Source organism: Lissotriton helveticus, chromosome 6 (assembly GCF_964261635.1).
Source record: "Lissotriton helveticus chromosome 6, aLisHel1.1, whole genome shotgun sequence".
Taxonomy (NCBI): Eukaryota; Metazoa; Chordata; class Amphibia; order Caudata; family Salamandridae; genus Lissotriton; species Lissotriton helveticus.
Window position 1 is genome coordinate 1,393,318,150 of NC_136067.1, and position 21,725 is coordinate 1,393,339,874.

The 21,725-nt window shown below is 44.6% G+C and overlaps 1 protein-coding gene across 1 annotated transcript in view; it reads left to right on the forward strand.

Annotated features, from left to right (window-relative positions):
- SLC22A3 (solute carrier family 22 member 3) overlaps positions 1-21,725 on the forward strand; it is an 858,705-nt gene that overhangs the window by 525,740 nt on the left and 311,240 nt on the right. The window contains exon 4 of the mRNA XM_078649172.1: positions 20,092-20,260. Within this exon, the coding sequence (XP_078505298.1) occupies positions 20,092-20,260 (169 nt within the window). The remainder of the gene's footprint in view (positions 1-20,091; positions 20,261-21,725) is intronic.

Below are 21,725 nucleotides of genomic sequence, written 5' to 3' on the forward strand. Positions count from 1 at the left end.
AGAAGTGAAGATATGCTAGACACAGAAGAGGCCAGACAAAAGAGGTCTTTTTTGGTGGATATGCGGCTGGTGCTCCAACAACGCCAATGGGAGCAAAACATGAGCAGCCAGCCGCAACAATATCAAGGAAGAGGCAGAACCAGGGGAAGAGGTCACGGAATAAACAAACCAGGAGAGGGAGAAGACAAAGGGTCCCGAGAAAAAGTTGGAGCACAGACACGAAGCATGAGGAAAAAACTTTAGAAAATATCGCAGAGGAAAATGAATTGGAAGATTTGAATCTGATAAATCTTTCAAGAAGAGAGATCACAAAAACAGAAACGACTCTCCTGCAACGGGGTCTGAACTTTTGTCCAAGAAGCAACATGGATCTAGCCCAAACCAGAATAAATCTATACAAGTACGTCAGAAAAATAAAACTAGCCAAAGTATTTAAAGAGAATGATCGGATGCGGCGCCATGCTGAAAAAACGCAAAAGCCAACGGAACAAGTTACTGGACCTACAGTGGGGGAAACATCTCTATACCTAACACTGCTTAACTTGGACACACCGAATGAAGAAGATCATATCGAGCTGGAAACAGTTCAAGAACAAATAGGCTCAGGTCTTAGTGGTTTGAAAGCTAAATCACGGTTTTTACCATATCTCCCACCAGGAAATAAAATAGACATTTTTAGTGAAAATGTGATTCAAGATTTGTATAAAATCAAGCCAAAAAAATACAAGGACAATTTAACGGAAATGGAAAGACAGGCACTGAAAAACTTAGTGGAAGACAATCAAATATTTCTAAAAATAGCAGACAAAGGAGGAAACGTTGTGGTGTGGGAGAAATCTGAATATGAAAAGGAAGCCCACAGACAACTTAACAACATGGAATATTACATGAAACTAAAAGACAACCCCACAGAAATGTACAAGAAAGAACTAGACACACAATTGGAGAAATGGAAAAATATGAACCTGCTCAATGATGATGAAGTAAAATATTTAAAAAGGGAACATCCAGTAATGGCAACTATATACTTTTTACCCAAAGTCCATAAACATCAGACAAAACCACCAGGGAGACCCATTGTCTCGGCGAAGGGTTCTTTGTATGAGCCAGTGGCAAACTACGTTGATCATTTCCTAATGCCCTTTGTTCTCAATTTAACATCTTACATAAAGGATACCAGCGATCTGTTACGACATCTAGCCGATCTACCGTGGCAGGATTCATTTTGTCTAATAACGATGGATGTTGTCGCATTGTATACAACATCAAAAACAATGTTGGAATTAAAGCTTGTGAGTACTTCCTGCGAAAGCGCAACATCAAGTATACAAAACATAATGAAATGATCTTAAAAATTATTGTACTGTGCCTGAACCACAACGTATTTCTTTTTGGAGAAGAAATATACAATCAAACGAATGGAACTGCTATGGGTTTTTCCTCAAGTCCCAGTTATGCGTGCTTAGCGATGGGCTGGTGGGAGCAGCACTTCGCTTGGCACCCAGACTATGACAGATACACCGAGAAAACCATTATGTGGTTACGATTTATAGATGATTTATTCATCATCTGGGACGGAGAAGAACAAGATTTCAAAAACTACTTTGCCTACCTAAATGCAACAGAAGCTGGTTTTGAATTCACATATACACTGAGCAAAGATCGTGCAACCTTCTTAGACACTGAGATTTACATCAATGAAGGAAAAATCCTACACCGAAAAATAACTGCTACCAACTCGGTGTTACACGCGAACAGTTTCCATCAAAATTCATTAATCCACAGTATCCCCTATGGGGAATTCCTCAGAATTCGGAGAATTTGTTCAGAAGATCAGGAATGGCACAAACACAGCGAACGCACAGTAAAAAACTTTGAACGCAGAGGATACCAACGACCAGTAATTGAAAAGGGCTTGGAAAAATCGAAAGAAAAAACAAGAGAGGAAATCCTGAAATAAAAAATAACTATCCCTGAAGATGGAAAGATAAGGTTCATAACTACCTACTCGGAAGAGTCTAAGGAAATAACGAAAATTCTGAGAAGGAATTGGAAATTCCTAACAATGGACCAAACAGTGGCAGAAATAGTAGAGAAACATCCGGAAATAACATACAAGCGAGCAGGCAACTTAAAGGATAAACTAGTACAAAGTCATTACTGGAAAAATCAAAGCAAAAAGAAAGACTGGCTAAAAACAACTGGCTTTGTGAAATGCTCTAGCTGTAAAGCATGTCAGATTGCAAAAAATACAAAAACATTCACAGGCTTCAACAACAGAAAATGGAATATTCTGCAAATTATAAACTGCAAAACACCATATGTAGTGTACATTATTGAATGCCCTTGCCCCCTGAAATATGTGGGGAGTACGAAGAAAGAAACAAAACTCTGAATTTTGGAACATGTGAGAGCCACCGCAAATAAAGACAGAAGCAACGCGGTTGCAAAACACATGGAGGACAAACAACAGCAATTGGAAAGACTTGAAATTCTATGGAATTGAAAGCGTGCATAAACACGTAAGAGGTGGGGACAGAGAAACAAGACTCCGGCAATGTGAATCGTGCTGGATTCTTTCATTGAGAACATTTACCCCATTTGGGCTTAATCAAGATGAGGAGATGTATGTACACCTCCTATAACCAGTACTTGTAAATAGTCTCTTGAACTTATGGAATCTAAAAACCCCTCCCCCCTTGATTTTATATAAAAAACCTTGGTTTTTCCTCAATAGCTTGTTCTTTTGGGGGAAACAAGGTACTTAACGTGACTTCCCATGAAACGTATTAAGGTGGAATGAGTAAATTCCATGAATGAATAGGTTAATTAACCGTTCCTCTAAACATAACCATCCTCTTGGCTTAAAAACCTTCCCCCTCCCCTCCCCCTCCCTTTTCCTGGACCCTAATTCTTTTCCCGTACCTTGTTTTTTTGCCTTGTGATTGATATTCAAGATATTGAAAAGATGCATTAATTTGAGAGCATAAACTATACCCAAACCTTGATTATTAAGACAATCACAGTAAAAAAACAAAAAGCCCACTGGAGGGCATAATGAGAAACTGCAAATGTAATTATAATTTATTTAATGGAATCATTTTGGGTATTCTCTTTAAAATTAATTGCTACAAAAGAATTCTTTTGTGTGTATAAAATAATGTGGATTGGAAATGAACTTTGAAAACTATCTGAAATGCAACAGGTTATGAATAGACTACAAGTACCATAATTCCATAGGTGTATGAAACAGGAAGTCATGTGATCACCAAACTTAAAAAAATGTATATATGTTTTGAATGAAGAAAGAACATCCGACCGTGATCAAGGTGTCAGCAGACACTGAAACGCGTTGGTTGTGCAATCTGAAAAAATTTAACATAAAAGATAAGATCTGAAAAAGTACCCGTGAGTGCGAATCGTTTCTTCGTAAGGAGAGTGGGAAGAATATATATATATATATATATATATATATATATATATATATCCACCTCACATTCTCCGATCTTGAGCCCCGACCTCTCACAGGGTGGCCTCGGCGCGCGGGGACCGGAGTGCCTCGCTTAACATAAAGCATACCTCCCTTTGACAACAAAAGAAGAGCGCCGTGCCGGCGCTCTTCTTTTGTTGTCAAAGGGAGGTATGCTTTATATATATATATATATATATATATATATATATTACCTACTGGCAGTCGCCAGTAGGTATATATAGTTAGGATTTTTTTGAATAGGGATTTCTGAAAATTCTATGTTGAATAACTTTGGCGTTGATGGACGGAATTGGCTGAAATTTTCAGGAAAATGGCACATTTTGTTTCTGAGCGTCCCCTGAAAGTTTGGGGGGGTTTCGTCAAGCGGGGGCCGAGCAAAAAGGGGGGTCCCAAACCGTGTTTTTAACATTGAGTTTTCCATAGGGCGGTTGGACTCACTTTTAGCTCGAACGGCTGAATGGATTTCCACAAAACTTGGCAAAATTGTAGGGACTGGTAGCCCGATGTGCCTTTGCTATGTCTCAAGATATATGCTCCAGTGGTTTTTACGAAAATTAACTTTGAAAAATATATATTGTGCTACATTGGGCTATATATATGTTAGAGCCCAAATGTAGCCCAATGTAGCCCAATGTAGCCCAAAGATGGCCACCAGAGACAAAAAAAAACAAATGTAGCCCAAATATTAGCCAGATGTAGCCCAACTATAGCCCAGTGACAGAATGTCCCAGAGTGTTCTAAAGAACAACTAGAGCGCTAACAGTCTTACTTATGACAAAAGTATGGCACACCTGAAGTCATCTTGATTGGAATAAAGTGTTAACACTTAAAACATTTAATTTGCAAAGGAACAAAATGAGGGGGTTCATTTTGCCATAGAAATTATGATTAGTGCTGAAGAAAGAAAAATTAGGGCACATTTTGAGTGACTTCTCAAATCCTCTTATATTTCATTAAAAAAATTCTAATATGCAGTCTCCCAAGATGGCCACCAGAGACAAAAGAGCCCAAATGTAGCCCAAATATCAGCCAGATGTAGCCCAACTATAGCCCAATGACAGAATGTCCCAGAGTGTTCTAAAGAACAACTAGAACGCTAACAGTCTTACTTATGACAAAAGTATGGCACACCTGAAGTCATCTTGATTGGAATAAAGTGGTAACACTTAATACATTTAATTTGAAAAGGAACAAAATGAGGGGTTTCATTTTGCCATAGAAATGTTATATATATATATATATATATATATATATATATATATATATATATATATAAATATATATATATTACCTACTGGCGGTCGCCAGTAGGTATATATAGTTAGGATTTTTTTGAAGAGGGATTTCTGAAAATTCTATGTTGAATAACTTTGGCGTTGATGGACGGAATTGGCTGAAATTTTCAGGAAAATGGCACATTTTGTTTCTGAGCGTCCCCTGAAAGTTTGGGGGGGGGGGTTTCATCAAGCGGGGGCCGAGAAAAAAGGGGGGTCCCAAAACGTGTTTTTAACATTGAGTTTTCCATAGGGCGGTTGGACTCACTTTTAGCTCGAACGGCTGAATGGATTTCTATGAAACTTGGCAAAATTGTAGAGACTGTTTGCCCGATGTGCCTTTACTAGGTCTCAAGATATGTGCTCCAGTGGATTTTGAGAAATTAACGTTAAAAAAAATATATATATCTGTGACAGCGTCCCGGTTAGCGCCCCGGTTCGCCTACCAGACGCGTAACGGAACTTCGCGAGGAGAAGCGGATTGGCTTTCCGGTGACTGTCAACATTCTAAACAGTCCGGAGCGGCCGCCATCTTGTCTCTCGGTAGGATCGAGAGACAAGAGGTGGAAATAAACGAAGGGGGAAATGAATGAAAGGGGGCAAGGTAGACCCCTCCTGACCCCCTAGGATTGATGTGGGGGCTTTTAAAGGGCCCCGCGGGGCAAAAAAATAAAATAATTTTTTTTTTGATTTTTCGCGGTGGAAGCGCTACCCGGTACGCGAACCGGGTAGCTCACCGGTAGCGTAACGGGAGTCCGCCATCTTGTGTTTCGGACAAATTTAGTCACAAGATGGAGGATAAACAATGTTGGGAATGGGTATAAGGGGGCACGGGAGACATATCCTGACCCCCTAGGTTTTCTGAGGGTGGCTGAGAAGGCCCATATATGTAATGTATATGTTTTTGCGGCACGAGTCCAGCCGCTGGAGGGAAGCCTGCCGCTTCAGTGCGGACCCGTGATGGCTCTATACGGCGCTATCCCTGCACCGGTGATCGGGGTCCGGGATCAGATGGTCAAAGACAACAGGGCCAACAGGCCACAGTGCATCAGCCCACATGGGTTCACAAACTTTGTTTTAATTCTCTGCTACACCGAAGGGCTCACATGAGATTTACTCCCATGCACTACAGGAACCAGAATTCCGCGTGTAGCGGACACGCCCACTTGGGCAAGACCTTTAAATTAGGTGCATGGTCATCCTTGAATGTATGCAGACGCCATTGAAAAAGGGACAAGATTCCGAAACCGGTCTGGCGAAAGATACGAGATGACTGTTTTTCCTGTGTTCCCTGCTGCACCTGATCCCCATGAAATGGATGCAAGTTTTCCGATTAAGTGGCTCCTTCTTACGAGGGCTCAACTCTACGTTGGGATGTTTTTGCGGCACGAGTCCAGCCGCTGGAGGGAAGCCTGCCGCTTCAGTGCGGACCCGTGATGGCTCCATACGGCGCTATCCCTGCACGGGTGATCGGGGTCCGGGATCAGATGGTCAAAGACAACAGGGCCACCAGGACCACAGTGCATGAGCCCACATGGGTTCACAAACTTTGTTTTAATTCTCTGCTACACCGAAGGGCTCACATGAGATTTACTCCCATGCACTACAGGAACCAGAATTCCGCGTGTAGCGGACACGCCCACTTGGGCAGGACCTTTAAATTAGGTGCATGGTCATCCTTGAATGTATGCAGACGCCATTGAAAAAGGGACAAGATTCCGAAACCGGTCTGGCGAAAGACACGAGATGACTGTTTTTCCTGTGTTCCCTGCTACACCTGATCCCCATGAAATGGATGCAAGTTTTCCGATTAAGTGGCTCCTTCTTACGAGGGCTCAACTCTACGTTGGTATATATATATATATATATACATACACACACACACACATACATGCACTCCTATTTGCTACGGCAAAATGCCAGGGTTAGCAGAAGTGACACCAGATCATCAGATGCCCTTTGACCTTCACTTTCACTGACACACACTGTTAGAAATGGGGTTTCTGGTTAGCTAGGGTATGCATTTAAGCCAGGCAGAATCCACTCAAGATAACCTCTGCTCGCTCCCTTGGTAGCTTGGCAGAGCAGTCAGGCTTTTACCAGAGGCAATGTATACAGCATTTGTGCAACAAACACACACACTATTGGCACAATAATTACACAACCAAAGAGACTCCACACAATATTATATAAAAATCCCTTGTATATTGTATATAGCACATAGACCAAACCACATAAATGATAAATCACTTTGCCAACTAGGCCATTGTCATAACATTACAGTTAGTGCAATAAAGACATATAGGTTGCACATGTCATCAAAATACCATCATTGTACATAATATGCAGATCCTAAAATGATACTTGTTATCCTGTCATTACAAGGCCTAAATAATATAAATCATAACATTAGGGCATAAAATGCAGGTTAACTCATACATAACACATGGCTGCTGGGCATACCATGTCAGTCCTGGAAATGTGAGGAAAAACAACACACATCACAGCATCAGGACATAAATACACCAGAATAATATGCCAGTGCTCCTGCACTCTTTTTAAATGTAACCAACAACAGGATACTGGGCACAGCATTCCTTTGCTCCTATTACGCTGTATATGGTAATTAGTACACCATGTAGGGTGCCGAAACCTCGGGGCACCTCCTACATGGAATTCCGTAATCACTGTTTTCTGACACGTAGACTACCAGGCCACCTGACTGCCTACAACAGTGTATCCAGTAGTTTGATGGAAATGCCAGCAAGACCTTAGTCGAGGTTTCCTTTGGGTCCGGATAGCTGAGGCCAAGAAAGCAAATGTCCCCAAAGGTATGTGACACACTAGGGAGCACCATCCCCTGCAGATTGGGCAGCCCGTGAAGCGCATTGTAGCTGCCTGCAATGGGACAGTCTTAGGACAGTGAACCTCCTCTCAGCGGGGGTCTCATGAAGTGGAACGCCAAAGGTCCCTAAACGAGAAATTCTCTGTTCGGCCCCTCTGAGTCAAGGTGGGCCACTGGTGTTGGCTATCCGAGGCCGTGATCTCTGTCTCCCTGCTGCTCTAGGGACCCCGCACTGCCTGAGCATCCAGAAATGAGGAGTGCTCAGCATGCGCTACCTCCATTGCTATCAATAAAGCGCTCACATGGGCTGCGAGCAGAGAAAGTATAAAGCATTCTCCATGGGCTAATCTTGGGATAAGTAGTTATCAAATGTGATGCTCACCATGCATTGATGTAGCAAGATCCAACATGCCCTTGGAGAGCACTTGGTGCACAAGAAGAGGGCAGGCAGTAGGCCAGCTCACAGGGTTACTTTGCAGAGTGATAGTTCCTTCTGCAGCCCAACGATCAGTAGGCAGCAGATCAGTCCAACAAGGCAAGCAGTCCAAATGGCGTTCATCCTGATGCACAGCAATCCTCTAATGCAGTATGTAGAGCCAGCAGCATCTGGTCACAATTCCCATGCTGTGTCTAACATGGGGTGAGAGCCCCTGTACTTATACTCAAAAGTCTTTGTTCTGGAGGTAACTTCAAACACATTTAGAAGTCCACAACACCACCATTTAATCCCCAGCCCTGACTGTAGACACACTACAGGGGGGGCGGAGACAGCATTGTGAAAGGCAGGCACAGCCCTATTCAGGTGTAGGTGACAACTCCTCCCACCACTCTAGACCAGGAAGACTCATCAGGATATGCGGGGCACACCTCAGCTCCATCCGTGACTGTCTAGAGTGAATGCACAAAACAGGCCCCTGTCAGTCTAAACCATACGTTGGTTGAAGTCAGGCTACAAAGCACAAAGAGTCATAAGCACACAGAAATGCCCACTTCAAAAAGTGGCATTTTTAAAATAGTAATACAAAATCTGCTTTCACCAATAAGCAGGATTTATCACTATTGTTCCTAATATGCCAAACATGGTAATGCTACTCCTTCCAGTTTGGAAATTACCACTGAAACACATATCACGGAATTCCCAATGTAAACCTATGAGAGGAGCAGCTTCACAGAAGTGAGAAACCAAATAGGCGTTTTGTCACTACCAGGACTTCCCACTCAACAAAGGCACATGTCCTACCTTTTACTTACACAGCACCCTGCCCATAGGTCTACCTAGGGCCTACCTTAGGACCTACCTTAGGGGAGTTTCAAACCTGGCAAGCACTTTAAATGCCAAGTCATTGTCCCAGTACACTGCAAACACATGCCCTACAGTGGCAGAGGCTTGAGACACGTTTGAAAGGCTACTTCTGTTGGTGACACAAGCAGCACTGCAGGCCCACTAGTACCATTTAATTTACAGGCCCTGGGTATATAGGATACCACAGTACAAGGGGTTTACAGGTAAATTAAATATGCCAAAGAGGTGTAGACTAATCTTACCAAGTTTACAGGAGAAAGCACATCAACTTTAGCACTGACAAGCAGTGGTAAAGTGCCCAGAGTCCCATCACCAAAAAAAAAACAAGTCAGGAAAAATACAGGAGGAAGGCAAAACGTTTTGGGATAACCCTGCAAAAAGGGCCAGATCCAACACTCAGGCATGCTCACACATCCACACTTACACACACTCTCTCTCACATAAACACATTCTTACTCAAAAGCACCCACACACAATACATTTAAAAGCATGTTTTACTTTCCTCAGCTGTCATGGGAGATCATATTTCAGCTACTTGTTCTCCATTTTTTTTAAATCACAAAAAGTGAATAAAGTAACATAAATCACCATTAGCGTGATAAAAAATGGACAGAAAACAAAGCCACAACCGATGTCAGATCACGCACACGGGATGGCTTAAAATGCTGTTTGCGCCTCCTGAATCCCATCCTTTTCAGCAATGTATGTTTGAAAAAACCTAGATTCATACACGGAATAATATACATTCCTCTCAACCTGTTGGCCCTTCGGGGAGGTCGAGGTCAGGAGTTTTGGAGGGTGCGCCCACTGAAATCAACAGAGATGAGCTTATTGTTTAGGATTGTCCAAATTAGGCTATAAAAGACAGTTGGCTTCTTAAGAGGGCGAAGGCGTCCAAAAAAGGCCAGACTTCCCAAATGAGTGTGAGTTCGGGGCTTTGCATGTACCCAGGAGGTAGAACCCTCTGTGTTGTTCCACTGCTAAATCCTCGTCATTCTAATCAACATTGCCTGTTCCTTCACCCCTCCTCCACTTGGCTTCCTTTGAATGTCACACTGCAATCACAATCACCATCCAAGATTTCCTTGGCTGTAGGTGACCCAGTTCACACTTATTGTTCACCATATTCGACAGCCTTTTCGCTCCTTTCACTATATCCACCTCACACAGCCACCATTACACCGGACCTTGGATTGGTATTCATGCAAAAAGTCCGAAGATTTCACAGCATCGCATGATTCGGTTTGAGATCCTGGCCACCAATGTGAATGGAGACACTTGCAGTTACGTTAAGGACTAAGCCCCACTTGAGACAACCTAATAGTCCCAACAAGAAAAATCAACCAACAAGCCTTGAGGCGATAAAGCAGGCAGTACTACTGGGGGGTGGGGGGAGATGACAATGACAACCACAAATGCATTTTGCTATCACGATCTTCCTCTCTGTAGGACTTTGAATTGTGAAGATTAAAACACAGAGTGTACAGCTCTGTTCTAAACAGCAACCAATAAGGTTCTGAACCTAACCCAAAAAATAATCTAAGGATCTACTTTAAATTGTTTCTAACCGCAGTTATTCTCCCCTAATATATTTGGGTAGAAGCGATAAACATACCACCCAAAATCATTTTTTTCCATGGTATTATGAGAAAACTGTAGCTCTGGTGACAAGTCCATCACAGCATTTTAAGTGTTGCAGCTGCTTAGAATGGATTGTTGCTAAACTCACACCACCCCATTAACCCTAAATGCATCTGCAATGAGGTTACATGGTCTAGCCCCTCAAAAGGTTAAATGCTATTACTTATGAAAGCAGTATTGCTATCCCACAGCTAAGTGGGGCTGTGAATGTGAACCCTGCAGGCAGTGTTTCTTCAACATCTTGCAAATGAAGTGGTAAATGCACCCCCTCCCCACGAGGAAAACAAAAGATAAATGAACGAGGTGATGAAAAGCACCCATGCCCTTCTGTTATCTATAAAAAAGCTGATACCATTTCGAATTAGGTAGTAGTAAGACCCCACCCTCAAAATGTCACCTCCTTAGACGAATGATAAATCAGTAGCCTGGGACCCCTGTGAACAAGAATGTGGCCATGTCCTCCCTTCCAGAACGTACTCCTTAACTCGAGATAGGAAGCCTCCTTCTCCTAGAGGGAAAAAAATCATGTCATGCAAAGCCTTACGACAGCAGTGCCAACAAAAGCGATCCTACCCCCCTCGCCTCCCCAACCATAACAAGCCATAGCCAATAGGTCTCGCCTTTGGGACCTTATAAGTGTTTAGCCATGCAACAGTTAATGTTGTTGCACGAAGGATATTGTGCTGGATAACTAAACACTTATAAAGTTATATATACATGCAGTGCTCTGATGTGGGTAATGTTTTTTATTAGTGTTTAAGAAACCACAGTAAATCTATTTTGTTCTTGGCCCATTTATTAGCCAGTGTTGTAGATTACATTCACAGAAGCCAAGTAGAAGTAGAACATTTGTATTTTTGTGTGAACGGTGACCGTTTCACACTGGCTACTCAAGTTATTTGCCTGGGGGAAAAAAAAAGAAAACAAGCATTGAGATAGCCAATAGGTCTCGCTTTTGGGACCTTCTAAGTATTTTTTTTACACTGTTTCCATTCTATTTACTTCCCTCCCACTGACCATTTGCGAAATATAATTTTCTTGACCTTCCTATAGTTTATCTGAGTCATTCCTCTTTCCTATTTTATGTTTACACAAATGTTCTTTGTGCCTTGAAGTTCAGAGAACAGCTACAGAATATTTGCATGGTGTCCAAAATCTGCTTGAATCAAAGAAGTTATAGTTGCCTGCACAAAGTTGTTTGCTCTGCAAATTTATACTGTCTCTACTTATAATTCTGAATTGCTATGTTATCCTTGTGAGATGGTATCCTCAAGTTCACCTAGGTCAGTGTGAGGAAGCTTCCTACTTAACTGCACACAAACACACAAACACCACACACACACACACACACACACACACACACCACACACAACACCACACACAACACCACACACAACACCACACACAACACCACACACACCACCACACACAACACCACACACAACACCACAGACATACACACCACCACACACACACACCACCACACACAACACCACACACAACACCACACACAAATACACAAGACCACAAATACACACAACACCACACACACACACCCAACACCACACACACACACACACACAAACACACCACACTACACACCACACCACACACACACACACAACACCACACACACACCACACACAACACCACACATAACACCACACACAACACCACACACAACACCACACACAACACCACACACAACACCACAGACATACACACCACCACACACACACACCACCACACACAACACTACACACACACACAACACCACACACAAATACACAACACCACACATACACAAAACACCACACACACACCCCCAACACCACACACACACAAACACACAAACACACCACACCACACACACACACACACACACCACACCACACACCACACCACACACACACATACACAACACCACACCACCAAACACACACACAACACCACACATACACACAACACCACACACACACACACACAAAACCACACACAACACCACACACACACACACACACCACACACACACACAGCACCACACACAACACCACACACACAATACCACACACACACACACAACACCACACACAGATACAACACTACACACACACAACACCGCACACCCACAACACTGCACACACACACACACACACCACACACACAAACACAAACACAACACCACACAACAACACACACACACAACACCACACGCAGACATAACACCACACACACACAACACCACACACACACACACACACACAACACTGCACACACACACACACAACACCACACACAGACACAACACCACACTCACAAACACAACACCACACACACACACACACAACACCACACACACACACAGCACCACACACACAACACCACACACACACAGTAGCACACACACACAACACCACACACAGATACAACACCACACACACACAACACTGCACACCCACAACACTGCACACACACACACCACACACACAAACACAACACCACACACACACACACAAACACAACACCACACACAAACACAACACCACACACACACACAACACCACACACACAACACCACACACACAACACCACACACAGACATAACACCACACACACACAACACCACACACACACAACACTGCACACACACACACACAAACACACAACACCACACACAAATACACAACACCACACATACACAAAACACCACACACACACCCCCAACACCACACACACACAAACACACAAACACACCACACCACACCACACACACACACACACACACACACCACACCACACACCACACCACACACACACAAACACAACACCACACCACCAAACACACACACAACACCACACATACACACAACACCACACACACACACACACACACAAAACCACACACAACACCACACACACACACACAACACCACACACACACACAGCACCACGCACAACACCACACACACAATACCACACACACACAACACCACACACAGATACAACACTACACACACACAACACCGCACACCCACAACACTGCACACACACACACACACACCACACACACAAACACAAACACAACACCACACAACAACACACACACACAACACCACACGCAGACATAACACCACACACACACAACACCACACACACACACACAACACTGCACACACACACACAACACCACACACAGACACAACACCACACACACAAACACAACACCACACACACACACACTTAACACTACACACACACACAGCACCACACACACAACACCACACACACACAGTAGCACACACACACAACACCACACACAGATACAACACCACACACACACAACACCGCACACCCACAACACTGCACACACACACACCACACACACAAACACAACACCACACACACACACACACAAACACAACACCACACACACACACAACACCACACACACAACACCACACACACAACACCACACACAGACATAACACCACACACACACAACACCACACACACACAACACTGCACACACACACACACACAAACACACAACACCACACACACAACACCACACACAAACACAACACCACACACACAACACTGCACACACACACACAAACACAACACTACACACACACACAACACCACACACACACACACAAGCACAACACCACACACACATACAAACACCACACACACACAACACCACACACACAACACCGCATACACACACAACACTGCATACACACACACAACATCACACACACAAACACAACACCACACACACACAACACCACACACACACAGCACCACACACACACACACAAACACCACACACACACAACACCACACCACCCCAAACACACACATCACCACACACACACAACACCACACACACACCACACACACAAACACAACACCACATACACACAAAGCACCGCACACACACACAACACCACACACACACACAAATACCACACACACACACACAACACAACATGCACACAACACCACACAGACACACACAGAACACCACACACCCACCCACACACATCACAAAGACACACACAACAAACACAACACCGCACACACACACACACACACACACAACACCGCACACACACACACAACACCACACACAAACACACAACACCACACACACACAAACACAACACCACACACACAACACCACAAACACACAACAACACGCATACACAAACACCACACACACACACAACACCGCACACACACACAACACCACACACAAACACACAACACCACACACACACAAACACAACACCACACACACAACACCACAAACACACAACAACACGCACACACAAACACCACACACACACAAAACACCACACACAACACTACAAACTACACACACGCACCACTCACACACAACCACACCACACACTCACAACCACACACACAACCACACATACAACCACACACACAACCACACACACAACCACACACACAGACACAACACCACACTCACAAACACAACACCACACACACACACACACAACACCACACACACACACAGCACCACACACACAACACCACACACACACAGTAGCACACACACACAACACCACACACAGATACAACACCACACACACACACAACACTGCACACCCACAACACTGCACACACACACACCACACACACAAACACAACACCACACACACACACACAAACACAACACCACACACAAACACAACACCACACACACACACAACACCACACACAACACCACACACACAACACCACACACAGACATAACACCACACACACACAACACCACACACACACAACACTGCACACACACACACACAAACACACAACACCACACACAAATACACAACACCACACATACACAAAACACCACACACACACCCCCAACACCACACACACACAAACACACAAACACACCACACCACACCACACACACACACACACACACACCACACCACACACCACACCACACACACACAAACACAACACCACACCACCAAACACACACACAACACCACACATACACACAACACCACACACACACACACACACAAAACCACACACAACACCACACACACACACACAACACCACACACACACACAGCACCACGCACAACACCACACACACAATACCACACACACACAACACCACACACAGATACAACACTACACACACACAACACCGCACACCCACAACACTGCACACACACACACACACACCACACACACAAACACAAACACAACACCACACAACAACACACACACACAACACCACACGCAGACATAACACCACACACACACAACACCACACACACACACACAACACTGCACACACACACACAACACCACACACAGACACAACACCACACACACAAACACAACACCACACACACACACACACAACACTACACACACACACAGCACCACACACACAACACCACACACACACAGTAGCACACACACACAACACCACACACAGATACAACACCACACACACACAACACCGCACACCCACAACACTGCACACACACACACCACACACACAAACACAACACCACACACACACACACAAACACAACACCACACACACACACAACACCACACACACAACACCACACACACAACACCACACACAGACATAACACCACACACACACAACACCACACACACACAACACTGCACACACACACACACAAACACACAACACCACACACACAACACCACACACAAACACAACACCACACACACAACACTGCACACACACACACAAACACAACACTACACACACACACAACACCACACACACACACACACACAAGCACAACACCACACACACATACAAACACCACACACACACAACACCACACACACAACACCGCATACACACACAACACTGCATACACACACACAACATCACACACACAAACACAACACCACACACACACAACACCACACACACACAGCACCACACACACACACACAAACACCACACACACACAACACCACACCACCCCAAACACACACATCACCACACACACACAACACCACACACACACCACACACACAAACACAACACCACATACACACAAAGCACCACACACACACACAACACCACACACACACACAAATACCACACACACACACAACACCACACCACACACACACACACAACACAACATGCACACAACACCACACAGACACACACAGAACACCACACACACACCCACACACATCACAAAGACACACACAACAAACACAACACCGCACACACACACACACACACAACACCGCACACACACACACAACACCACACACAAACACACAACACCACACACACACAAACACAACACCACACACACAACACCACAAACACACAACAACACGCATACACAAACACCACACACACACACAACACCGCACACACACACAACACCACACACAAACACACAACACCACACACACACAAACACAACACCACACACACAACACCACAAACACACAACAACACGCACACACAAACACCACACACACACAAAACACCACACACAACACTACAAACTACACACACGCACCACTCACACACAACCACACCACACACTCACAACCACACACACACACACACACAACACTGCACACACACACACACAACACCACACACAGACACAACACCACACTCACAAACACAACACCACACACACACACACACAACACCACACACACACACAGCACCACACACACAACACCACACACACACAGTAGCACACACACACAACACCACACACAGATACAACACCACACACACACAACACTGCACACCCACAACACTGCACACACACACACCACACACACAAACACAACACCACACACACACACACAAACACAACACCACACACAAACACAACACCACACACACACACAACACCACACACACAACACCACACACACAACACCACACACAGACATAACACCACACACACACAACACCACACACACACAACACTGCACACACACACACACAAACACACAACACCACACACAAATACACAACACCACACATACACAAAACACCACACACACACCCCCAACACCACACACACACAAACACACAAACACACCACACCACACCACACACACACACACACACACACACCACACCACACACCACACCACACACACACAAACACAACACCACACCACCAAACACACACACAACACCACACATACACACAACACCACACACACACACACACACAAAACCACACACAACACCACACACACACACACAACACCACACACACACACAGCACCACGCACAACACCACACACACAATACCACACACACACAACACCACACACAGATACAACACTACACACACACAACACCGCACACCCACAACACTGCACACACACACACACACACCACACACACAAACACAAACACAACACCACACAACAACACACACACACAACACCACACGCAGACATAACACCACACACACACAACACCACACACACACACACAACACTGCACACACACACACAACACCACACACAGACACAACACCACACACACAAACACAACACCACACACACACACACACAACACTACACACACACACAGCACCACACACACAACACCACACACACACAGTAGCACACACACACAACACCACACACAGATACAACACCACACACACACAACACCGCACACCCACAACACTGCACACACACACACCACACACACAAACACAACACCACACACACACACACAAACACAACACCACACACACACACAACACCACACACACAACACCACACACACAACACCACACACAGACATAACACCACACACACACAACACCACACACACACAACACTGCACACACACACACACAAACACACAACACCACACACACAACACCACACACAAACACAACACCACACACACAACACTGCACACACACACACAAACACAACACTACACACACACACAACACCACACACACACACACACACACAAGCACAACACCACACACACATACAAACACCACACACACACAACACCACACACACAACACCGCATACACACACAACACTGCATACACACACACAACATCACACACACAAACACAACACCACACACACACAACACCACACACACACAGCACCACACACACACACACAAACACCACACACACACAACACCACACCACCCCAAACACACACATCACCACACACACACAACACCACACACACACCACACACACAAACACAACACCACATACACACAAAGCACCACACACACACACAACACCACACACACACACAAATACCACACACACACACAACACCACACCACACACACACACACAACACAACATGCACACAACACCACACAGACACACACAGAACACCACACACACACCCACACACATCACAAAGACACACACAACAAACACAACACCGCACACACACACACACACACAACACCGCACACACACACACAACACCACACACAAACACACAACACCACACACACACAAACACAACACCACACACACAACACCACAAACACACAACAACACGCATACACAAACACCACACACACACACAACACCGCACACACACACAACACCACACACAAACACACAACACCACACACACACAAACACAACACCACACACACAACACCACAAACACACAACAACACGCACACACAAACACCACACACACACAAAACACCACACAAAACACTACAAACTACACACACGCACCACTCACACACAACCACACCACACACTCACAACCACACACACAACCACACATACAACCACACACACAACCACACACACAACCACACACACACAACCACACCGTCAGTGCACACTTTCACCGGACACAGACACCATAAGTCATCAGTGCACGCTTTCACCAGGCACACACACACCACCAGCCGTCAGTGCACCCTTTCACCAGACACACACACACCACCAGCCGTCAGTGCATGCTTTCACCAGGCACACACACACACCAGGCACACACACACACACCACCAGCCGTAAGTGCATGCTTTCACCAGGCACACACCACCAGCTGTCAGTGCATGCTTTCACCAGGCACACACACCACCAGCCGTCAGTGCACACTTCCACCAGGCACACACACCACCAGCCGGCAGTGCACACTTCCACCAGGCACACACACCTCCAGCCATCAGTGCACAATTTCTACAGGCACACACACCACCAGCCATCAGTGCACACATTGATTGTTAATGCATTCACAATTCACTATTGTAGCAAACGCAGTATGGCACACTCTACTTTTAAACATATTCATCTAAAGCGCAGCATGACAACATTGCTACAAAAATAAATACACATTTTTTGGGCCTACAATTAATAGACTTTTGTTGCAATTGGTGTTGCAATATTTAGCAATGCCAATAGCTCAAACTTAATTAATGCAAGACCTATTGCATTGCAAATGCTTGTTTTTTCTTGTTTCGTAGTGACAGAACTGGTTGGCTCAGAGCAGCGAAGAATCGTTGGGATTGTAGTTCAGATGTTTTTCACTCTCGGAGTCATGCTGATACCTGGGGTTGCCTACTTCATTCCAACTTGGCAGGGGATCCAGTTGGCTATTTCACTGCCAAACTTCCTGTTTCTTCTATATTACTGGTAATGTTATATTTCCACGTTAATGCATTTAAAGTAAAATGTTATATTCCTCTCAATTACAGCAATTGGTCTGGGTTTCAATTGTGACCTAACATAATACATTTCTATACGAAGCAGAATGAAGTTTACAGTGCACAAAATACGCTTTCCACAGTTTGTCTTATTTTTAGATATCACACCCTTATTTGGATTTGCAGTATTTATATGAAGGTTTAATAAAAATAGTATTAAGTAAACTTAAATGAAGCCCATTACATGTTAAATTTGGCTGACTCGTGTTTAGGCATTCAAACATTTATAAGTTCATGTGCCTAGCTTATTTGCCAAAAGGTAACTGATTATCCATAGTTGTATACTTAAGAGCACAAATTAGAATAAAACACTATCCCAAACTGTTTTCCTTTTACTGCCTTTCCCCTTTAATTCAACGTCAATTCTCCCTTACCTGTCTTACCGTTGTAAAGGCTCTAGACTAGAGGGCACACAGGCTTCAATATGTGAGTGCTCTTTTTAGGTCAAGCCTAGCAGCGTGCATGTGCTGCTCTGCGAGGCTTCTTGTGTCTACTCCGTGTGGGTCTGACTCTTTCCACACATTGGATTGGCTTTTGCATGTGTCTTGCAATAATGAAAGCACGCCAATGGCTAAAGGCGGGTGCATGTCCCACCTCTTTTGTAATGTTCACTCCCAAGGCGTTTTGCCTGCAGGAACGAGCACTGGCGCACAGGGTGGCAGCTGCATTCCTCGTGGGTCAGGTTACTATCTGTAATGTTCACTACCACAGCGTTTTGCCTGTGGGAGCGAGCAGCGGCGCGCAGGGTGTCAACTGCATTCCTTGTGGGACAGGTTACTATCTACTTGTTAGCTTCAGGTGTGACCTATTCCACTGATGTGGGATTGTTGTGCATTAAAACAGTAGAGGTGTGTGTGTACCTTTCATACCTGACTCCCGTTGGGTATTTGACACACCTGAAAGAATTGTTTTGTTGTTTACGGGGTGTTTTGTATTATGACTGTTGCCCTGCCGCACAACGCATTATATCAAAACAATCTGTAACAGCTCAGCAGGGGAATGCACACAAAAAGACTGTCCGAGGAAATACTTGGCACTTGTTAAATACAGTGCTAGGTATTAGCAAAAGCAAATTATCATTTCAGAGGATTCAAAAATTGTTTTGTCCATATCATTGCCTATTTTTAGGACCTAATTATTAGTGCAATTCATTTATCATTGGGTACTCAATTCGGCTCGATATCACTTTGTACACAGTTTCTTAGGAGGGTATTCGCACTTCCGAGGCCACCCACCCCTGCCTCACTACTATTGCGATCATTGAATGAGACAGGGAGCTTAAGCGGTCTTCAGCTCTTCTCCTTTGAAAAGGGTGCCCATAATGACACAGATAGAAACAGAGACAAATCATTTTCAAGATGCTCCTTCTCCTCAACTTTCGCAGACGCTGCACT